Here is a 24,854-nt window from a genome sequence, read left to right on the forward strand (position 1 = left end):
CGTCAAGTCAATTCTGATGAATAGCGACCTTACAGGACAGAGTAGAACTGCTCCATAGGGTTTCCAAGGAGCACCTGGTGGATTTGAACTGCCAACCTTTTGGTTAGCAGCTATAGCTCTTACTCACTATACCACCAGGGCTTCCTAAATAACTACACTGCCTTCTTTCCATTGGTACTGGTATTTGGCTTCAGAACCCTGATGTTTAACCACTATGATAGACTGCCTCAAGGCTTGGCCTACTGATTGTGGTGTAACTACAGGGAGCAGTGTGGGCTGGAGTATAAGAATGAGATTTGTAGTTAGGAGAGGGGGCTTGTGGAGACGCAATGCTGACCTTTCTTTTCTTTCTAAAAGTTTGTAACTCCAGCATGGTGGCTAGGCTCTCTGGGACTGAAGGAGTTAGATATCTGGCTAGAGTTTAAGGACTGGTGCTTGATTTTTCATGCAGTTATAAAAACAAAAACTATAGAAAAAAGAAAACAGACCCAGATAACAAGATCATTTATCCCAGTGGGCTTAATATCACTAGAATTCTCAAACAATGACTGTTTCTGAAGGTTTATTTGAAAGTACAAAATAACTGCTCATGTTTCTACCTTTGTGTAATTGGTATGAGCCTATAAAAGCCACGTTAAAATCAGTTAAAACTTATTTTTTTATCTTGGAAAACTTCTTTTCCCTAAACAAAATTAATGATAAATAACAGAGAAGATATTTACAATACTTATTTAAAAAAGGATCAATATTTATTGTGTAAATTATTTAAGAAAAAATATATATACCCATAAACAAGAGGTATTGGACATGAACATGCAGTGTACAGTAGACAAAATGCAAGTCCCCAGTAAACTTAGGAAAATCAAGCCTTACTAATTATCAAAGAAAACAGTAATCTTTTGTTCTCTAATTAACTAAGAAGAAATAATGTAATATGTAGTGCTGAGTGGTACACTTCCAATATGAAAGTAATAATTGCTCTAACTATTCTAGAGAGTCATTCAAAAGACTATAAACTCGTTGCTGTCAAGTTGATTCCAGTTCATAGTTACCCTATAGGACAGAGTAGAACTGCCTCACCAGGTTTCTAAGGCTGTAATCTTTACGGAAGCAGATTGCCACATCTTTCTCCTACAGAGCGGCTGGTGGGTTTCAACTGCCGACCTTTTGATTAGTAGTTGAACGATTAACCACTGTGCCACCAGGGCTCCTTTTTGTACCCTTTAACCTGCTAAGGAAAACCAAAAATTTCCACAAAGGTGAAGACAAATGCTATTCAATAAAGATATTCAGTAATAAATGGTTAAATAATGGATACTACTTACCCTTAGGATTAAAGATTATACTGAGATTTTTTTAAATCACATTTTTAATATCTATGTACTGTCTTGGGAAACATGCATAACACATTAAATTAAATACGCAAGGCCAGGAAAATATGTATGTGTATATGCGCACACACATACATACACACTGTAAAAATATCTTGAGGGAATATCCCAAAATAACAAAAATGACTGGTTTCCTCTGGTTTGGTAGAATTATGAAGGATTTTTATTTTCTTTATATTTTTTCTGTAATGTGTGTGTTTTCTAGAAGAAATGTCATTATCTTTATCATCATGACAGAATATTTTAATGAATAATTTAAAAATACACTGAGATGGTATTTCCTAAGGAAATGCTATAGTGAATCTTATTATAAAGTTACTATTTTTTTTTTTAATAATGCAAAGTCTTATCCTCACTGTATATATTTTTTGGGGTCAAAGCTTTATATATTTGCATTTTTTTTCTTGAACAGGGCATGCTTGTACCCTAGTTAATAGAAACAAAAACAGTATGTTTTTAGAAACTACTCAAAGATTTCCAGTTTTGATTAAAGCAATATTCTGAACTATTTGTAATTTTTCACTCAAAATTTAACCTTCTCTCAGGTGATTTACACATCTGTTTCATGTGTATGTTAGATTATACCTCAGGAGAATGATACCCGCTCTAGCCTGACCTATAAGTACATCATCCATGAAGACTCCGTACCTACAATCAGCAGCAACAATGTCATCCAGGAAGAATTAGATACTTTTGAGTGGGCTTTGAAGAGCTGGTCTCAGTGTTCCAAACCCTGTGGTGGAGGTAACAATTGAACACCTATTTATTATATTAAAATGTAATCCACAAAAAAGCCAGTCTTCTTGCCTTTGCCTTAAGCATTGTCTCTAATAGAGGTCACAATCTGAGAAACGCTAAAAATAACGAACAGAATATAAGTTAAAAGCATTTTTACTGCAATCTCAGACTCAAAAAAGGATAAGAATCCATTTGTAATCCTTAAAAGCCTTTTTTCTCCTTCACTTGGGTTCTTTATGTTTCACATTCGTTGTTGGGTACTCTTAATCGCTTTATTCTTCCCAAATTCTAAAACGCTGCCAAATTCTGTGCCCTCTGGTTCTCGCCTTTCTTCTTCTCCACCTTTACCTCCATATCTATTCATTTCTCTTTTATCTGGGTTAATAATAGAATTATTAGTTATATAGCCCTGCTTATGTACCAGATACTGTTCTAAATGCTTCATATGTTAATTCATAAATCCTCACAATGGCCCTGTGGGGTCAGTATTATTACAATGCCTATTGTACTGATAAAAAAAAAAAAAATTGCTATCAAGTAGATTCTGACTCATAGTGACCCTATAGGATGGAGTAGAACTGCCCCAGAAGTTTTCCAAGGCTGTAATCTTTATGGAAGCAGACTGTCACATCTTTCTCCTTTGGAGCTGCTGGTAGGTTCAAACTGGCGAACTTTCAGTTAGCAGCTGGATGCTTTAACTACTCTGCCACCCTAGCTTCGTTAACCAAAACCTGTTGCCATTGGGTCAGTTCTGACTCACAGTGACTAGCTCCCTTAAAAAGGTTCAATTCCTGGCCGAGACCCCTCATGACCTGTCTAGCAGTGGAGATTTGCATGTTACTATGATGCTAAGCAGGTTTCAGTAGAGCTTCCAGATTAAGACAGAGTAGGAAGAAAGGCCTGGCAATATGCTTCTGAAAATCAGCCAGTGACTACCCCATGGATCACAAAGGTCTGATTAGTAACCCATCATGAGGATGGAACAGGAATGGGCAGCATTTATTCTGTTGTTCATTGGGTCTTTGTGAATTAGGGGCCAATCTGATGACAGATAACAACAACATTGTACTGATGAGGAAACTTAAGCACAAAGAGAGTAAGTGATCTGCCCAAAGTCATACAGCTAGTAAGTGGCACAGCCAAGATTCAAACCAGGTAGCCTGGTTTCTGAGTACAGGCTCTTTCTTACTGACTGCATTATGTGCCTCTCTGCCCTCTCCAGAGTAAATCCATGAAGCTGTTCTCAGGGTTTTTCGATTTGTCTCATCATCCATTTCCCTAATTCTGAACAACATTGCTCTAGGACTAAGCCGGCCTAGGCAGAATTCCCCCCAACAGGCAGTAAGAGAGAAACTGCCACAATAATGATAGTAAAGAACTGAGAATAGAAGAATTGTGCATACTTTATCATTTTAAATTCAAGGATGTATTTCTAAAGTTGCTTTTTTTGTTTTTGGAGGGTACACAAAATATTATTACTGAGTTAATAAAATGAACTCTTCTTTATTCGTTAGAGATATTTATTTAATTTGAATCCTCTCTTCTGCTGTACCCACAACACCTACCTTGTCACTAAGACTTGTCAGATACCCTTTTTTTAATCTGTCCCGTCTGTTGCTTCCTCACCAGGCTTCCTTCACTATTTCAGAAGGGAAGATTATTACCACAGACTCTTAGTCAACTAACTTTGGTTTCCTTCTCATCTCTTACGTGCCAGAGTGGTCTTTCTTGAATGAATAAATGAATGAATGATGAGTTGCATTATATTATTCCTCTCATTAAAATCCTTCAGTCTGCAAAGGTGTTACCCTGAGAGCACAGCATCATTTATGCAGTATTTTTGCCAAAAATGAGTAACCCGAATCTAATCATGAGGAAGCAATTAAGGAAACCCAAATTTTAGGGGCATTTTACACAAAGACATGTACATGTCAAAAAAAATTAAATATCACGAAAGACAAAGAGAGGCTCAGAACCTGTTACATATTGGTGGAGGCTAAAGAGACATGACAACTAGATATAATGCATGATCCTAGTTGAAAAAAAAATTCTAGAAAGAATATTATAGAAACAGTTGACAAAATTTGAATATGGTCTGTATATTAGGTAATATACATCATGGAGCACTGGTGGCATAGTGGTTAAGAGCTCGACCGCTAACCAAAAGGTCGGCAATTCGAATCGAACAGCCGCTCTTTGAAAACCCTATGGGGCCGTTCTGTTCTGTTCTGTTCCGCAGGGTTTGGATTCTCTTTTTTTTTAGTAGATAATAGTATTGTATCTGCAAAATTTTCTTATTTTAAGAATTGTGGGTATGTAAGAGAATGTGCATGTTGTGAGGTATACGCTAAAGTACTTAAGAGTGAAAGATCATGATGTCTGTACCTTACTCTCAAATGGTTCAGCAAAAATAACATGTATATAAAGAAAGAGATAAAGCAAATGTGGTGAAATGGTAACAAAAGGTGAAACTAGGAGAAGTACATACAAATGTTCATTGTACTATGCTTGCCACCTTTTTTTGGGTTTTAAAAATTTCAAAAAAAAAGTGTTAAAATGGAAATATAATTACAAATGTCACAGTTGGGGGCTGGGGGAAACCTCTTTCAGTAACTCCCTATAATCTTTAGGCTGAAGGCCAAACACTTGCCTGGCACTCAGACTTTCAAGATTTGATCCGTTTCTGTCTCCTTCCCCTTCACACATGATACTTGCACCATTCAAAGCCACCTGTCATTTCCTTTGCTTAGAGTGTTATTCTACTCCATTTCTTTTCTTTTATGCAGTGGTTGTTGAACTTCAAGCTTCTGATCAAGGAAGTGCTTATCTTGCAAGCTTCCCCTGCCCCTCCCCCAGCTAAGTTAGAAGACTTGCCCTCTGTGTTCCTTGAGTACCCTTTACAGTGAGAAATTTATATAAAAGACTTCTTGCCTTTCAGTCAATTCCAACTCTAAGTGGACCCTATAGGACAGACTAGAACTTCCCCATAGGGTTTCCAAGGCTATAAATCTTTTAAGGTTAAGCACTCTGCTGCTAACCAAAAGGTTGATGGTTCTCACCCATCCAGTTACTCATTCTGGAAGAGAAAGACAGCATTTGGCTCCTATAAAGATTGCAGCCTAGAAAAGTCTACGGGGCAGTTCTACCCTGTCACATGGGGTTGACAATAAATCGAAATTGACTTCATGGCACCTAACAACACAAAAGCCTAAGGATCCCTGGGTGGCTCAAACAGTTAAGCAAAACGTTGGTGATTGGAACCCACCCAGAGGCAACTCAGGACACAGGCCTGAAAGTCCACTTACAAAAGGTCATACCTTTGAAAGCCCTATAGAGCAGTTCTACTCTACACACATGGGGTCACCATGAGTCAGAATGGACATGAATGATGCCAACTAACGACAACAACAATAAAAGCCTACATCATTAGGTATTGTCACCGTTGTTATCTGCCTCTTACACTAACTAGACTGTGTATACTCAAAGTCTAGTTCTTTAACAAGTATGTATTTGCTGTTTAATATTTTGTAATATTTAATAAATGTAGGCTCCAAGAAAACAAACTTTTTTTGTTTATTTAATTCACCTCCAGCACCTAGAACAGTGCCTGGTTCATCATATACAATATACACTCAATAAATATTTGTTGAATGAATGATGAAATATATAACCACAATGAATAAGTGATTAATTCCAGAGAAACTTAATTCCTTTTCCAGGTTTCCAGTACACTAAATATGGATGCCGTAGGAAAAGTGATAACAAGATGGTTCATCGCAGCTTCTGTGAAGTCAATAAAAAGCCAAAGCCTATTAGAAGAATGTGCAATATTCAAGAATGTACACACCCACTGTAAGCATTTATTTTAACTCTCATATCTTTTTTAATTTTAATTTTTCATTTTGTTTTTGGCCAAAGCTTTACAAGTACCTGGTTTATATAGTCAAATCTTTTTATATAAAGTTGCAGTTCCCTCCCCTCCACTGTGTTATTACTCTCCAAAACAGCCACTTTCAGCTGTTACTTTTCTTCCTCTGTTTGATAATTATATATTTCCATCTCTCTGAGTAAAATGTTTTGGCTTCTACTCCTTGATTTTTTTTTTTAGATATTATATACAGAATTCCCACTGTGGAATGTGAGCTTCTAGCTTTCTTTTACCACCCCTTCCCAAATACACACTCACAGGCACATTTGTCCCATCCCCAATACTTCCCAAATTGCTGTAGCATACCTTTTAGTGATATTAATATTCAGAGTTTATATTATTTTATTGTATAAATATGTCACATAGCATGCCCAGATTATTTCCTTTCTTATAGAACTGATTCATAATTAATAATCATCTTTTTTCTGTCTGATTTTTCTATTACTTTTCACTCATTCATCCCCAGACTCTCTTCCATGAATATTAATTTTCTCTCAATACTAAACATTCAAATGTCCTGTCACGTTCATCTTCTTCAAGACATCTCCCAGGGAGTTCTCCATGTTCCTGCTCTGGCCTGGACTACCACACAGCTTTCATCCTGGGGTTTCTTTCCCCATCTTCCTGGGGATTCCCATGCCTGTGGATTGTACTAGATCTGCTGTTGCCCAAATTCCTCGTCTTATCTTTAGGTGTATCCGCTCATTCTGATGGATTTTATCTTTCATTAGCTTCCTGAGAAAGCCCATTGCCATGGAGTCGACTCCAACTCATAGCAACCCTGTAGGACAGAGTAGAACTGCCCCATATGGTTTACAAGGAGCACCTGGTGGATTCGAACTGCCGACCTTTTTGTTAGCAGCCATAGCACTTAACCACTATGCCACCAGGGTTTCCTTATGAGAAAAGTATATACAAATTATGTTTTTTTAATATGATTCGAATTCTTACATATAAGAGTATATAAGAAGTTAAAGTATAAGAGCATATAAGAAATCTTCTACTCTAACCCTTGTTCATGGGGATGTGTGTTTATATATATATATGTGTGTGTATGTATGTGTGTGTGTATATATATTCTATGTATATTTATAAATAGAATATATATATGGAGAGAGAGAGAGAGAGGGGATATGTTGTTGTTAGTTGCTGTCGGGTTGATTCCAAATCATGACAACCACATGTGTTACAGAGTAGAACAGCTCCATAGAGTTTTCTTAGCTATAATCGTAGTGGAACAGATCATCAGACTTATCTTCCGTGGTACCTCTGGGTGGGTTAAAACTACCAACCTTTAGGTTAGCAGTTATGCACAAACCATTTGTGTCATTCAGGGACCAAGGTGATATATAGGTATAGATACATATGAAATATATATATAGGGTAGTAGAAGATACGTAGATATAGATATGCTGTTTTTGTTGTGTGTCGTCGAGTCAATTCATAGAGACCCTAAAAGGCAGAGTACAACTACCCCATAGCATTTCCTAGGCTGTAATGTTTATGGGAGCAAATTGCCAGGTCTTCTTCCACAGAGCTGCTGGTAATCTTCCCACCTTTTGGTTAGCAGCCAAGTGCTTAATGATTTTGCCTTATATATATGAAATATATGTACATAAAAAAAAAACCTGCCCTCAGATCGATTCTGACTCATAGCAACCCTATAGGACAGAGTAGGACTGCCCCATAGGGTATCCAAGGAGTGGCTGGTGGATTTGAACTGCCAGCCTTTTGGTTAGCAGCTGAGTTCTTAACCACTGTACCACCAGGGCTCAATATGTATAGGATATATATGTATATATGGAGCCCTGGTAGTGCAGTGGTTAAGAGCTCAGCTGCTAACCAAAAGGTTGGCAGTTCAAATCCATGAACCACCCCATAGGAGATAAGATACGGCAGTTTGCTTCTGTAAAGGTTTACAGCCTCGGAAAGTCTGTGGAGCAGTTCTACTCTGTCCTATATGGTTGCTATGAGTTGCAATCGGTTTGACGGCAGTGGGTTTTTGCATATACATATGGTAATAAAGGAGCCCTGGTGGCACAGTGGTTAAAGCGATTGACTGCTAATCTGAAGGTTGCCGGTTCAAAACCACCAGCCAGCTCTGCAGGAGAAAGATGCAGCAGTCTGCTCCGGTACAGATTAACAGCTTTGGAAGCCCTATGGGGTCACTGTGAGTTGGAATTGACTTGACAGCAGTGGGAGGGTGGGTGGGTGGATGGATATAGTAATAGGAGATATATATATATATACACACAAACACATATATCTGTGTATACATACATGTTTTGCTTACATGTGATATTAATGATATTGTTTGATAATTTCTGCATTGGGTTAGATCACCTTTCTTGGGAATAGGCATAAATACAGATCTCCTCTAATTGGTTGGCGAGGTAACTGTCTTCCCAATTTCTTCGCATAGACAAGTGAGCACTTCCAGTGCTGCATCCATTTGTTGAAACATCTCAATTGGTATTCTGTCAATTCTTGGAGCCTTGTTTTTTGCCAATCCCTTCAGTGCAGCTTGGACTTCTTCCTTCAGTACCGTCGGTTCTTGATCGTATGTTACCTCCTGAAATGGTTGAACATCGACCAATTCTTTTTGGTTTAGTGACTCCATGTGTTTCTTCCATTTTCTTTTGATACTTCCTGTGCCGTTTAATATTTTCCCCATAGAGTCCTTCATTTCTTTCAGCTTGAGAAATGCTGAGTGTGTTCTTCCTTTTTGGTTTTCTGTCTCCAGATCTTTGCACATGTTATCGTAATACTTTGCTTTGTCTTCTCGAGCTGCCCTTTGAAATCTTCTGTTCAGCTTTTTTACTTCATTATTTTTTCCTTTTGTTTTAGCTACTTCATATTCAAGAGCACGTTTCAGTCTCTTCTGACGTCCATTTTGGTCTTTTCTTTCTCTCCTGTCTTTTTAATGACCTCTTGCTTTCTTCATGTACGATGTCCTTAATGTCATTTCACAACTTGTCTGGTCTTGGATCACTAGTGTTCAGTGTGTCAAATATATTCTGGAGATGATCTGTAAATTCAGGTGGGATATACTCAGGGTAGTACTTTGACTCTTGTAGATTTGTACTTATTTTTTTCAATTTCAAATTGAAATTGCATATGAGTAATTGATGGTCTGATCCCTAGTCAGTCCCTGGCCTTGTTCTGACTGATGATATTGAGCGTTTCCATCGTCTCTTTCCACAGATGTAGTCAATTTGCTTCCTGTGTGTTCCATTTGGCGAGGTTCATGTGTGTAGTCATCGTTTATGTTGGTGAAAAAGGTATTTCCAATGAAGAAGTCGTTGGTCTTGCAAAATCTAGCCGCGTGATCTCCAGCATTGTTTCTGTCACCAAAGCCATATTTTCCAAATACCGATCCTTCTTCTTTGTTTCTAATTCTCCCATTCTAATCATCAGTAATTATCAGTGCATCCTGATTGCAACTTGAATTAATCTCAGACTACGGAAGTTGGTAAAAATCTTCTATTTCTTCATCTTTGGCCTTAGTGGTTGGTGTGTAAATTTGAATAATACTTGTATTAACTGTTCTTCCTTGGAGGCGTATGGATATTATCCTATCACTGACAGCGTTGTACTTCAGGATGGATCCTGAAATGTCCTTTTTGAGGATGAATGCAATGCCATTCCTCTTTACGTTGTTGTTCCCAGCATAGTAGACCATATGATTATCTGATTCAAAATGACCAATACCAGTTCTTTAAGCTCACTAATGCCTAAGATATCCATCTTTATGCATTTCATTTCATTTTTGACGATTTCTAATTTTCCTAGATTCGTACTTCATACATTCCAGGTTCTGATTATTAATGGATGTTTGCAGCTGTTTCTTCTCATTTTGAGTTGTGCCAGATTGGCAAATAAAGGCCCTGAAAGCTTGACACCATCCATGTCATTAAGGTCGTCTTTACTTTGAGGAGGCATTCTTCCCCAGTAATCTTTTGAGTCCCTTCCAACCTCGGGGGCTGATCTTCCAGCACGATATCAGACAATGTTCTGCTGCTATTCATAAGGTTTTCACTTGCTAATTCTTTTCAGAAGTAGACCCCCAGACCCTTCTTCCTAGTCTGGAAGCTCAGCAGAAACCTGTCCACCATGGGTGACCCTGCTGGTATTTGAATACCAGTAGCATAACTTCCAGCATCATCGCAACACACAAGCCCCCACAGTGCAACAAATGACAAACTGACAAGTGTGTGGAGGATACATATATATATATATAAAAAAAAAATTTTTATATATATATATATATATATGGAAACCTTTGTGGCATAGTGGTTAAGGGCTATGGCTACAAAAGGTCAGCAGTTCAGATCCACCAGGCGCTCCTTGGAAACTCTATGGGGCAGTTCTCCTCTGTCCTTTAGGGTTGCTATGAGTCAGAAACGAGTCAACAGCAATGGGTTTTTGTTTTATATATATATATCAAAAATCAAACCCATTGCCATCGAGTCAATTACGCCTTATGGCGACCCCATGTGTTACAGTGTAGAACTGAGCTCCATAGGGTTTTCTTGCCTGTAATCCCTTTGGAAGCAGATCACCAGGACTTTCTTCCATGGCGCCTCTAAAACCAAACCAAACTCATTGCTGTGGAGTCAATTCCAACTCATAACAACCCATAGGTTTTCTGAGGCTGTAAATCTCTACAGAAGCAGACTACTGCTCCCGCAGAGCAGTCTGGTGTTTTCAAACTGCCAACATTTGAGTTAACAGTCAATCGCTTTAACCACTGCACTACCAAGATTTCCTTATTACCATATATAAAGGAAACCTTGGTGGTGTAGTGGTTAAAAGCTATGGCTGCTAATCATAAGGTCGACAGTTCAAATCCATCAGCTGGTCCTTGGAAACCCTATGAGATGGTTCTACTTTGTCCTATGGGGTCGCTATGAGTTGGAATTGACTGGATTGCAATGGGTTTTATATATCTAAAAACCCACTGCTGCCAAGTCAATTCCACCTCATAGTGACCATATAGGACAGGGTAGAACTACTCTATATGGTTTCCAAGGACCAGCTGATGGGATTTGAACTGCCAACCTTTTGGTTAGCAGACTAGGTCTTAACCACTACTTCTACATGGTTCACGTTGGTAACCTTTCTATGAGTGGTTGAGAGCAAACTGTTTGTGCTACGCAGGGACCATAGATACAGATATAAATTTGGATACACATATATGTATAAAACTCGAAACATTATTTTCTCTTCAATTTTTGAAGGCGTTCCATTGTTTTCTAGCCTTCAGTGTTGCAGTTGAAAAGTTGGTTGCCATTTTGATTCTCAAGTCTTTGTATGTAATCTGGTTTTGTTTCTTTATCTTTCAAAATTTGTAGCATCTTTTCTTTGTGCCCAGCATCCTGAAATTTCAGTGATATGCCTTGATGCTTATCTCTTGGAACCCATTGTGCTGTGTGCGTCATGGACCTTTTTAATCTTAAAACTGATACCTTTCATTTCTAGACATTTTTCTTCTTCTTTTTTTTTTTTTTTTAATAATTCCTTTCCCTGTGTTTTCATGTTTTCTTCTGATATGCCTATAATTGAGCTTCCTAGATAGATCTAATTTTCTTCTACTGTTTATTGTTCTTCTTACTGAATTTTCATTTTTGCTATCATATCTTTAGTATCCAAGAGCTTTATTTTGTTCATTAACTATTCCCTTTTCAAGTCATTCAATTCTTATTTCATAGATGTAATGTGTATTTTTATCTCTTTTAGAATATTAAAGATGACTTCCTATTTCATATATTACTTATCTATTTTGAGTTCTTTTCTTCTGTTTCTTTCTTTTTTTCTCTTCCCATTTATCTATTGTGTAAGAGGCTTTCTATGCCTGGTGATCCTTGGCTATCTACACATATATAAGAATGTGGTGTGTAAAAAACTGATGGAAGCTTTCTTTTTGGGGCTTGTTAGCTGATGGGCTTCAGTGTAGGATGATCTGGCTTAGCCATATCATTAGAAAAACTTTAATAGTATACTTAGGTTTCTAACGAAAATGTTCAGATTCTAGACAGCATCATCAGTCTCTTCTTTAGGGACTATAAGCTTGTTTTACAGCTCTTCCAGAAACCGTATGTTATAGGCAACCAAGGTCGTCTCACCATTCCATATGTGGACTTGTATGTAACCCTCTATCTTAGTTTTATTGGACTTCCATAACAAAATACCACAAATAAGGTGCCTTTAAAGAACAAAAATTTATTGTCTTACAGATCTGGAGGCTAGGAGTCTAAATTCAGAATGTCAGCAGGACCATGATCTCTCTGTCCACTCTAGAGGAAGACCCTTTCTTGTCTCTTTCAGCTCCTGATAGTCCCAGGCATCCCTTGGCATGCCTTGGCTTATAGATGTATCGTTACGTGGTCTTCCCCTTATGCGACTCTGACTCCATGTCTGCTCTCTCCTATTATAAGATACCACTGAGAAGGGTCTAGGACTAGGACTTCCGTGACCCCACTTAAGTGATACTATCTTCAGAGAAATACCCTATTTCCCCAAAAGGTCAAATTCACTGATTCAGGGTTTAGGAGTTCAACTTATCTTTTTGGAAGACACAATTCGATCCACAATACCCCCTATTTTCAGTATGGTCTCCTCTATCTTGACCATGCCTCTTGTTCCTGTATAAAAGCCTGGGTTACCTTCTACAGAGGATAAAGCTCAAGTATTCTGCTGGGTTAAAAGAGAGGCAACCACCACTGAAATTAAGGATCAGGAGATCTAACTGCTCCCAAACAGACTTTCCATCTGTTACCCTGTTTCAGCACTGCCTTCACCCACACTTTCCCAGGTACCTGGGCACTGATACGTGGACGTCTCTGAAGTTCTTTAGTGCAAGTCAGTTTACTTGTCAGCTTATACCGTAGACTTAGACTCCATTCTTCTTAAGTCTGCTGAGTTAGTTGCCAAATGTCCATCTGCTTTCTCAGTTCCAAAATTATGTTACTGTAGCTTCCTTTTCAATTTTCTTTTCCTTTATGTGTTTATGCAGTTTTTCTCTTTTATTTCCAGTTTGGGAATTTCAGGAGAGAATAAAGGTAACCAGAGTGTCTATAACCACAAAATCTACTCCTCATATATTTCTATTCAAATGATAATCACTAGTGAGGTCTTAAAAATTAGAAAAACACCTTAGTCTAGTTGCAGCAATACATCTGATTACCAGTTTGATAAGCTAGAGGCAGTTTTAAACTGTGACTACCAAAGGCTACTAAGGCTTTAAAAAAAAGAAAAAATTTTTTTTAGCATGGTTATATTTTGGTGCCCCATATAAGCGGAAAAATTATAGAAGGAAAAGTATGAACAAATAGTATGCCTCAATTATATTCCAGACTGATTAATTAACCAGGTAGAGTCAATGGTAACAGCCCTTTGGGACCCAATAACCACATGTAATAGAGAACTGTCCATAATATTTGACCCATAGCTGATTTGGAGAATGCTCAGGGCACTGATATTGACACTAGGATTTTGGAATGCCCCATGGGAAATCTTTTATTGAAAATGTCTCCTTCAAAATATTTCCATCAGGTGCATTTATGAGAGCAGTTTTGGCCCAGCCCCGTATGCACACGGCCTTTACCCCTTTGTCAGGCACATGACCAATAAGATCTGATTCTTTCAAACAGAATAGATGTCAGGTAGCCTCCGCAGCAGCAACAGTAGAAATGAAACATCTGAAAAATCAAAACATGAGTAAAGTGTATAGATTTCATGCAAGGAAAAAAAAAAAAAAGCAGCAGCCAAATCAGTTGATTTTACCAACCATCAGATGAATTCCTTCTTTAATTTACTTTCAGATGTTTATTTAGCACTGTTAGGCAATGTGGATGAGAGTGAATTGGTGCTATTTCTGCCTGAACCGAAGAGTACAGCCTTAATACGAGTTTCAGAAGTCACTCTGCAAATCATCCTTTAGGAAAGAAGAAGTCTTCAGAGTCATTGGGAGGTGGACAAACAATAGGCGTTAAAAGTAGAAGTGTCTGTTCTATGATTATGAGAAAGCTCTAAGACCTTTTTATTGTTTGATGCCTCCATCTTTCTGGAACTGCCGCCTAAACTGCAGTGTGCCCCTGAAATGGCATGCCGTTCTGAGAGCAGAAATGACTAGGCTGTGCTGGCAGGAATGCACACTCTGTATATCCCAGTGACTGTGTTCAATCTTGACCCCCCCATACCCACAGCTGGGTAGCAGAAGAGTGGGAGCACTGCACCAAAACCTGTGGGACTTCCGGCTATCAGCTTCGCACCGTGCGCTGCCTGCAGCCACTCCATGATGGCACCAACCGCTCTGTGCACAGCAAGTACTGTGTGGGTGACCGTCCTGAGAGCCGCCGGCCTTGTAACAGAGTGCCCTGCCCAGCCCAGTGGAAAATAGGACCCTGGAATGAGGTGGGTGTGTGAATTCTGTGTGTGTGTATACGAGTGTGTGTGTAACACATTTTAATTACACCAGGTAGACTTTCTGTGAATTCAGAAATTGTCCCATATTTTGTAATCATTAAGCACCTAGAGCTGTTAGGAAAAATTAATATTTCTAAATAGTATTTGCATTTAAGAAGGTTAATTGATAGGGGCAAACCATATTTGGCGTTTTTGTGACATAAAGGAGGCTAAAAGGTGACTGGTCTCCTTTCTAATATCTTTCTTGACTCCCCCATTCCTACGGGATACATTCCAAGCAGCTGACACTGAATCCAGGGCCCTGCCCATTTCTCTCATTCTGTCTTTCTTCACCCCCAACTGAAGTTTTAATAAACTTCTCACTCTTTCAAGCACCATGCTGGTTTACAACTCCCTACCTGTTTGCTGGCCTGCTCTCCCTCCTCCTATCTAGCAATTTCAGACTGCTCCAACAAAGCTCATCTCCACAGTCCACACACCACCACCAGGTGATGTCTTTCCTGAAGCTCTTCCTCTGCACTCCAAAGGCGATTCTACCTGCCCCCTGGTGGCACCGTGGTTAAGAGCCCTAATCTAAAAGGACAGCGATGGAATCTACCAGCCGTACCTTGGAAACACTATGGGGCTGTCCTGCTCTGTCCTATAGGGTCGAAAAAGACTCAAAGGAACATTTTTTTTTTTTTTTTAGTGTGATGTAGGTGGCAGAGTATTGTAACTCCTGTCCCTTAATCTGTGCTTACCACTAGTTCACACATTTGTCAAAAACACTGTTCTTTGCAGCCAGTGCCTGGCATGTGGTACCTGTCCAGATGATGTTTGTTTAGTGACTGGCTGACTAAATGGATTTTTTATTTTATTTATTAAATTATATAATATTTGTCTATTTTTTAAAGTTATTTTGTATTTCTCAACACTCAAAGAATCACTGAATCTTAGGAAGAGCATTTATAGGAGGAAAGGCTATCAAAAAACAGAGAAAAAATGAGAAAGTGAAGAGCAAGCTCAGGAAGGAAGGATCAGGCACATGAAGTTTCCCCACGCAGGACCATAATCATAGCGCTTGTCCCATTTCCCCTTAGAGTCCCAGAACACAGGACCCCATCTACAGCTCCTACCTAGGACAATAACATGGAATTTTCTGAACTTAACTTTAAAGCATGAAGATTTTCATTAAAGAGACGAATTTATGGGGACACAGTGACAGTAGTTTCCAAGAGGTTGAATTAACCAAGGTAGCATGTCAATAAATTCTGCCATCTGTAAGGAAGGTGTGGGGGGTGGGGGGGAGCTCAATACAGTGACTGGCTCACCCAAAACAAGCACCACGACTGTTATCAGGAGCCACATTGTTGTCAGATGCTGTCGAGTCAGTTCCCACTTACAGCGACCCTAGGTACAACAGAACAAAATGCTGCCCAGCCATGTACCATCCTCACATCTTTTGCTACATTTGAGCCCATTGGTGCAGCTACTGTGTCAATCCATATGGTCGAGGGTCTTCCTCTTTTTTGCTGACCCTCTACTTTACCAAGCATGGTGTCCTTCTCCAGGGACAGGACCCTCCTGATAACATGTCCAAAGTAAGTGAGACAAAGTCTTGCCATCCTCACTTCTAAGGAGTATTCTGGCTTCTTCCAGGACAGATTTGTTTGCTCAGTGTTCTTTGCCAACACCGTAATTCAAATACATCAATTCTTCTTCAGTAGCTGGCACTAATAGTATCATAAGGATGCCTTCTTTCATATCCAATGCTTACTAGGCACCAGGAGTTTTGCTACCTGCTTTATATACCTTGCCTCCTTTGCCTTCCTTTAACCCTACAACAATCCTGTGAGGCAGGTAATATTTATTATCCTAGGTCTCCAGATGAGGAAGCTGTGGCTGATAGAAAGCCTCATGGCAGTCTGGTAAATGATGGAGTCAGGGTGCAAATCCAGAATTACCTGTCTTCACAACCACTGTGCAACACCACATTCATAGAAAGAACCCCAGAGGCTTGCGTATGTGTGTGTGTGTATGTGTGTGCACGCCTGCGTGCATGTCCACATGTGTGCACGTGCGCACACATGCAGAAAGGAAGAAAGATGATCTTGGCGGAATAAACTGTCATCTGTAATCTATAGTCTATAATCCCAGCCTTTGTTTCTGTAGTGTTCAGTGACCTGCGGGGAAGGAACGGAGGTGAGGCAGGTCATGTGCAGGGCTGGAGACCAGTGCGATGGGGAAAAGCCCGAGTCCGTCAGAGCCTGTCAGCTCCCTCCCTGTAATGGTAGGTGTGACACTGATTGATTTCACTGCTCTGAGAATTTTTTTTCCTAACTTTAAAAAGATGAATTTATTTTCAGTACTAGGTCTGGAGTTTGAATTGGCTTATTGAGAAATAACCAAAGGAAAACACCCTTGAATATTAGCTTAACACAGTTCTTTAAGGTTGTGTTAAAGGCAAAGTCCTACACCAGCTAATTATGACTGCCGCAGTGCCTTCTGCCATTCCTTTTAGATAATGCTCGCGTAAGGGCTGGGTCATGTGTATGTAGCTTCTGTCAGTTTTTGTTTTTGCTTTTTTTGAAGGCTACTTAACGTTTTCCCTGTTACATTCTTTAAATATAACTTCACAGCATAGTAAAAGGCATACGACTGCAGGAGTTTTTGAAACATTTTACTAAAATTATTCAATTTAGAGATGTGGATAATAAATGTCACCCCAACTCTAATGCCTTTTCCGTTATCTGTTCATTCATATACATGCACTTCAGCCGGGTGATTTTCAAATAGACACGTTGCACACATGCCCACATTCAGTATTTGCTTCAGAACCCTTCCTGTTGTATTTCAAAAGGAGAGTGTGTTTCTTCATTTTAAAATATCAATTAATTTTCAATTTTAAAACAAATAATATGTCTTAGATGGTTTCATTCTCTATCATTTTGTCTCTTTCTGCCTCCTTTTCTGTTTGTCTCTCTGTTTCCATCTCTCTCTTTCCCATTCTCTGGGTCTGTCATCTTTACATCTCTGACTTGCTGTCATTTGCTGTCTCTGTGTTGCCCAATTTCTCTGTGCCTTTCATACATACTTTCTTGGCCTCACTCTCTTCTTGCTCTTTCTCTCTCTGCCCCTTTCTCTTTTTCTCCCACTGCCTCATTCTTTCTCCCACTCTGTCTTTTTTCTTCTCTCCCCCAACCTTTGCCTGTCTTTGACTCTCTGTCTCCCTCTCTTTCTGTGTCTCTCCTCATGCACTCTCCTCTTTTTCTATCTCCCTTTCTCTTCTTAACATCTTTCTTCCTCCTCTCTCTCTACAATGTGTTTTTGTCCATGTATATCTCTCTCTCCCCGATTCATCCTTCTCAGCATTCCATCTTTCTCTGTATACCCCCTTCTTTTCCCTGCCTCTCTTTCTTTCTCTCTCTTTCCCCTACTCTGTCAATCAGTCTTCTTATCTCTCCATCTCTGTCTCTCTTTCTCCAAGCCCCCTGTGTCTCTATTCCTCTGTCTGTTTCACTCACTGCATCTGTCTGCCTTTCTCTCCCTATCTCTCTCACTTGCTTCAACCACTCTGTCTTTTCCTCTGCCTGTCTGACTCTCTTTATCCACCATCTCTCTCTCTCTCATTTGTCTGACTGTCTCTCTTGTTCCCTCTCACACTTTTCCCTCCATCCTTTCCTTACCTTTTCTGCACCCCTACCTGCAGTACAAACTTGCTCTTGCATACAGCTCTCCTTCTTTTACCTAATTCCATGCCTAATGACAACTGTGGGCATTGCTTTGCCTCACTAGTGGGACTTGGGGAGTAAAGAAGTTAGTTTTTCTTTAGCCTACAACACCATAAGTAAGCTATTGATTGAATATTGACAACTGCTAAATGGTACTTTCTTTCTTTTCAATAAAAATAATGTCAAGGCACTATTTTAGCAAATGTTTCCTTTGTTAAGAATTTTCAGACTTCAAGTTTTTTAAGCCTTTTTTAAACCATAAAAATTTTCATTTGTAATGTGTAATGGCAAAAACAAGTATGACCACGAGAGGGAGACAAAGGACTTACATATTTGAGAGTTTACTTTGGAAAGTTAAAAAAAAAAAAACCCACATTTGAAAGTTCAAAATACAAGTAAAGTCAAAACAAAAAGAACAGGCATTACGTAGTTAGAAACCACAAAGTTTGCTGGCACTGTATGATTTTACTCACTGTAGTCCCTACTTCTGGGAAGCTGAACACTTTGTAAGCTTTATTGATCTTAATAGCTGGTAGAGCTACATATCTCAGCAACCGTACCGAACTGTCAACGCCAATGTGCTTGGTTCTCCTCCTTTAGCTCAAAGAAAATGTTTTTATTGTAAAACACAGGTGCTGATGAGATTGGCATAACCACGCTGGAGATTCCGTATTCGTTTTTGCTACTCTTCCTCTCAAATCTCTGCTCAAAGGCAACACTGGGAGTTCTAAAAGTTGTGTATTTTTACTACATTTCAATCAAATAAGTAATATGCCTATGCCCCACTAGAGTTTCAAAATGCTGTTAGAATCAAATGGACTTTTTTTTTTTTTGGTACAAATATACACAACAAAACATTTGCCAATTCAACAGCTGTACGTGCATAATTCAGTGACATTGATTACACTGTTCATATTATACAACCCTTATTCTTATCCTTTTCCTAATCATCCCACTAGCATTAATATAAACTCTATATCAAATGAGCTTTTGAGACCATTTGTGAAACCCTTTCTCTGAAGTTTTTATAGCGATCTGGAGGTGGAGCAAGAAGGCTAAAAGGCTTCCTTAATTGTAATGACTGATTTTCTCATATGATTCCATTTTATCACCCCACTTGATTGTACTAATTACCTGTTTTCCATTGAACCATTCTCATTTTATCCCTAGGCAAATTACCATAAAATCAATGTATACCTTTTCTCTTACTTTTTCTCAAATACCTTTCCATTTGCCTCCTCCATACAGAAGCATATTTCTGCCTAATTAGACTCAGGCTGTGAACCTTCCTCTGCAGAGCTACTGTGTTCACGCTTAGATACAAGGGTCTCTCAGGTGGGCTTCTTTGCACTTCTGAGTTAGGCAGTGTGGAGCGATAGCGATAAGGAATCAGGACCCTCTTCTGAAAAGAGGGTCACATAAGGCCCTCTCATTCTAGGGCTTGAAGACAAATAGGAGGAAGAAGTTTTCCTTATTTTAAGATAGAGAGATAGACAAAGTAATTTATAAATAAGGAATTGCTATTTGAGGTGAAACCCGTTAAGGTGATTTTTAGGCATTCACAGTATAATTAGATGGTTAACTTAGCTAATATGAATTATTTTATCAAAATTTTTTATTATCAAAAGATTTATTTTCTTCTAACAGGTCATTAGTATCTCATTTTGATTCTAACTCTAAATTTGAGGTAGAGGCTACCCCTTTTGAAAGCCAGCAAAGTCATAAAACAAACAAACAAAAAACACAGATGTCCCTTTATATCCTAAGAATGTTTGTGGTAAAATGAATTGTATTTTCTCATTCTAAGATCAGATGTGTTCCTACTAGGAAGAAAATAAATACCCTCAATAGTCTAAAGACTGCTAATGGAGACATTAGAATGGTGTTCAACCAAAGTCCTTTGTACACAAAGAACTATCTATTTTTACACAAATAACACATGCCTTCTGTGTTTGCCAACTGCGCCCGCCCCCTTTGAGGTATTTTCATAAATGCCACTATGCCAACTTTTTTTTTTACTTGTCGGTTTAAAAAAAAAAAAATTAGCATAGCACACTTACAAAAATACCTTGTGGTAAGAGGGTACGATTGGCAAACAAATGTAGAAGGCACACGTTATTTGTGTAAAACTATACATCAATAAATTCATTCCAGCATTCATATTTTTAATACAAAGACTTAGGTGGATAACTCCTATTAATGTCAGATTATACTTAAATCTTTTTATCTTTGTTAATAATTTCATTTGCCTTCCTCCTTTTATTTGTGTTTAGATATATGTATTAGTTTGTTTTATTTTTATTTTTTTCAGATGAACCGTGTTTGGGGGACAAATCAATATTCTGTCAAATGGAGGTGCTGGCGCGGTACTGCTCCATACCAGGTTATAATAAGTTATGTTGTGAGTCATGTAGCAAGCGCAGTAGCACTCTACCACCACCATACCTTCCAGAAGCTGCTGAAACTCAAGATGATGCTATCTTTAACCCTAGTGACCTCCCTGGATCTCTAGTGATGCCAACATCTTTGGTTCCTTACCATTCAGAGACCCCTGCTGAGAAGAAGAAATCTTTGAGTAGAATCTCTGCAGTGCAAGGTCCAAATGCAAATGCTGCTTTCAGGCCAAACAGTAAACATAATGGTGCTAATTTACCCCAGAGGAGAGCTCAGCAAGCAGGAAGTAAGACATTGAGAATGACCTCAGTACCATCTTCCCCACCCATGAAGAGTGTCCATCTCAATTCATCTTCACATATGACTGCTGCTTCCTTCCTTGCAGTCAATGATTCAATAGGTGCTTCTTCTCAGGCAAGAACCTCAAAGAAAAATGAAAAGGTTATTGACAAGAGACGTCCTATAAGGCCATCCACCTTGGAAAGATGAGAAAGGGAACCTAAAAGGCTGGTTAGGACCATCTCCCTCTCCACATGGTGCATACAGCTTGTGTAAAGTGGAAATCTCCATGGATCGTCAACTCATTCTGTCTGTAAGTGGAAGAAAAAAAAAGTGCTGGTTCACTTTCTAGTTGCTTTCATCCTCCTTTTGTTCTGCATTGACTCACTTACCAGATATCGTTGGAAGAAAGCACCAAAGATTATTAGTGGAAGAAAAGTAAGTTGCTAAGTGTGTCGGTCACTCTCTAAAGCAGAAAAGGGACTGGAACCAATTGTACATATCAGCTGATTTTTTGTTCTAGAAAAGTTCCAGTAAAATTTAAAAAGAGGTGCCAGCGGTTTACACTTTTACAAAAAATTTTGGAAAGGGAGCAAAGAATCCTTAGACTTGCATTCCTATTTATCTATATTAGAAATATTGTATGAGCAAATTTGCAGCTGTTGTGTAAATACTGTATATTGCAGAAATCAGTATTATTTTAAGAGATGTGTTCTCAAATGATTGTTTACTATATTACATTCCTGGATGTTCTAGGTGCCTGTCGTTGAGTATTGCCTTATTTGTCATTCTATGAGTTGATTTTCAAAGTAGAATATTGAAAAGAAGTTAGAATTATGGCTACTGACAATACAAAGGGTTTTATTGTATGGGGTTGTCGAATCAACCATGTGATGCCTAAATTAGAGGGAAAGAAAAACAGATAAGCTACAGATGTGCAGATTTCAGCTTACCCATTGCTTTCTACTCTTTAATTAAAAAGTAGTAGGATTGTTGCCTTAGTATACTCGTGGTCACAGGGAACAGAGGATAGTAATAAGACTGTACAAGATAGAACTAAAACACTCATAACAGGGCCTCAGTACGTACCCCTGAGGAGTCCTGTGTTCTTATGCTGATTTTCATTTTCCCCCTGTTGACATATATAAACAGTTATAAACGGTGCACTGTAGTAATCACAAGGGAAGAAAGCTTGGAGATAACCTATTTGTGTGTTGGTAGCTGAGAAAAGCATCATCCAATTAGTATTGACACTCTAGTATAATAGGGCTTTGGGCATTGGAAGCAGGTTCAAGAAAGCATCTGTCAAAAGTTGAGATATTTATTTTCCACATGGTTCATATCCAATTGTTCACAACCACAATGCATCTGACTGCAATAACGTGCTAGTAATTTATGTCATTGATCATCTTGCTCACAGTGAAGCCAGAAATGCTCTCTCCAGGGAGTAGATGTAAAGTACTTGTATATAGGATTCAGACTCGAAGATATTTATTAAAAGTTGATTTTTTGGATAGTATTTTTATGTACTAAATATTTACACTAATATCAATGACCTATTTTGGTAAACTAGAGAGACATATTTAGAGATGCATGCTTTGTTCTGTTCGAAGAGAAGTTTAAGCTAACTACAGCAGCCAAATCAAGGAGCTAAAATTGAACAAATGGATATTATTCAAGTAGTTTTCATTTTGAAAGTAATTGATGCAAAGTTGATGACTTGTTCCCCTTCAAGGAAATAGACAATAGTATGAACTCAGATAGTTTGCTGTTTAATGAGATAGTGAATTAGAAATCTTTTTAAATGTATGTGAAAGAGAGGAGTACTTCATGAATTACACTTAAATAAAAAGAAAGATGAGTGTTATCAGCAAAATATTTTTGAGGTCAATGCCTGAACTGTTAAAAATATATTATGCAATCTAAAATGTATGTCTGTTAACTTCTCAAAACACAAAATGTGCAAGAACTTTTAACTATTATAAACTGACAGCTTGACCCATTGACTCTATACCTCTAAAGAACAGCTGCTACTTTGTGCAAGACTTTCGAAGATCAAATGAATTTGATTAGTTACAGATCTTGAGACAATCCCTGAGCCTCAAATAGAAGTTTTTTTTTTCCTATAAATTTTTCCAGAATGAAATTCTCTCTAGTTTGCTTGCGTGTGCATACCACAGGGAAAGATGGTCACACACATACACCTCCCATAAAGATGTACATATTCATTATACTTCTGCTCTTGGAGCTTTCTTTTCTACTAAGCTAAAAATTCCTTTTTATCAAAGTGTACACTACTGATGCTGTTTGTTGTATTGGGAGCACGTAGCAATAAAAATGTTAACACAATGGAGACGTGACTATGTAGATTTTATCATTAGATTCATCACAAAGTCATGGAAACCTGTCCTTTCGTCCTACAAAGTGTGAAAGGGCATGAAATCCATTTGCTACTTGGACTTTTTCTAAAGAAGCTCAAATAAAGTGACAGTATTTCCTGTTTTCACATCAGGGTGTGTCATAATTTCATTTAAAAAAATACAAAAATAAGAGGATCAGGGGATGGCTTTCTGTTTAAGTTCATTCTGTGGAATTACAAAGAAGCAGAGAAAAGGTGGTAATGATGCTAGGCCTTATGAGAAAGAAAGGGGAGCTTCTATTTTTAAAATACGAAATCCCAGAATGTTTTTTTAAATAAAAGATGTCCATCAGCTTTGAACCCTGGTTACCTGAGGATTTATGCAAGCACATCACTGGTGACTCAGGAGTGTGGGAAGGAAGAGGGCATCAGAAATGAGGCCCTTCATGATGTAACAGGGAGACCCCAAAGTGTGGTAGTTACCAGCTTGAACTGCAAAGGCAGACAGACCCAGGTCTAAACTCCCTGACCACTTGAGAACCTAAATGACCTTGGGTAATCTCACAGAGTTTCAGTTTCCTCATCTGTAAATTGGGAGGCAGAGCTGTCATACATCAGTGGGTAATTGCTGTGAGAAATGAGATAATATAAGTAAAGCTGTTTGCCCAGGGTTTGACACATAATTACTCACAATAAATATTAGCTGTTGTTGTCCTTGTCATCGCCATCTTCTTTATGTAACTAAACCACAGATCCCTGCATCAGCACATGTCTATATGATCATCCTTAAAAAGTGACTGGCAGTGTGGATTTTCAGAACAAAAATCTGAAGGCATAATTATGTACCTTCCACATCCAAATGGCCCTTGGCATCCCACCAATAGTACAGGAATGCTTCCAGCTATGTGCTAGGAACATCTCCATTTGTATATATAGGCTTCTGGGATGAATCGCATTTCCCTAGCCTCGTTTTCAGAAGATCTTTCTAAATGATGAGCCTTAATATTCTGGTTTCTCAACTCTTATTTTTACATCTCAGATGTTGCATAGCCTCCAGCCAATTTCTTTAATGTCTATAATGTTTTCAACATGGAAAGCAAGTCGTCAGAAGAAAAGACCACTCATTCCTTTTGTCTTTGCTTTGGATTTTCATGGTTGCTAGAAATCACTTGAATGATGTGGGTGTTCTGGAAAGATAGTTTAACCATATGGCCAGTACTTCTCACTGTATTTGTTCTTCTACTTAAATTTTTATCCTTTCTTTTACACTAAATCCATAAACTTTATAAGCATGCTCAGAAAGAAGAATCAAATTTCCACCTGACTCTGCTTCTGTCTCACTAGCTACTATCTGATCTCTTTTCTTTCTTCACCACCAAGCTTCTCAAGAGTGGCCTACTTTCATTGCTTCTCCTTCACCCCTGGCATTCATTCTAGAACCTACTCTAGTTGGTTTTCTGCCCCAAGCACATGACAGAAGGAGATCTCTCAAAGGTTTGTTTCTCAGTCAGAATACTTCATGAATTCAGCAAACTTTCATTGAGGACAATTATGTGCCAGACATTTTTCTAGGTGCTTGGAATGCACAGTGAGCGAAGAAGTGAAGATTCTTGCTCTCATGGAGTGTA

At 38.5% G+C, this 24,854-nt stretch overlaps 1 protein-coding gene across 1 annotated transcript in view; it reads left to right on the forward strand.

Moving 5' to 3' along the window:
* ADAMTS3 (ADAM metallopeptidase with thrombospondin type 1 motif 3) overlaps nt 1-23,216 on the forward strand; it is a 307,945-nt gene extending 284,729 nt beyond the window's left edge. The window contains exons 18-22 of the mRNA XM_003414158.4: nt 1,970-2,135; nt 5,849-5,981; nt 14,265-14,472; nt 16,636-16,753; nt 20,506-23,216. Coding sequence (XP_003414206.2) covers nt 1,970-2,135; nt 5,849-5,981; nt 14,265-14,472; nt 16,636-16,753; nt 20,506-21,077 — 1,197 coding nt within the window. The 3' untranslated portion in view covers nt 21,078-23,216. The remainder of the gene's footprint in view (nt 1-1,969; nt 2,136-5,848; nt 5,982-14,264; nt 14,473-16,635; nt 16,754-20,505) is intronic.
* Nucleotides 23,217-24,854: the final 1,638 nt, after the last annotated feature.

Source organism: Loxodonta africana, chromosome 5 (assembly GCF_030014295.1).
Source record: "Loxodonta africana isolate mLoxAfr1 chromosome 5, mLoxAfr1.hap2, whole genome shotgun sequence".
Lineage (NCBI taxonomy): Eukaryota > Metazoa > Chordata > Mammalia > Proboscidea > Elephantidae > Loxodonta > Loxodonta africana.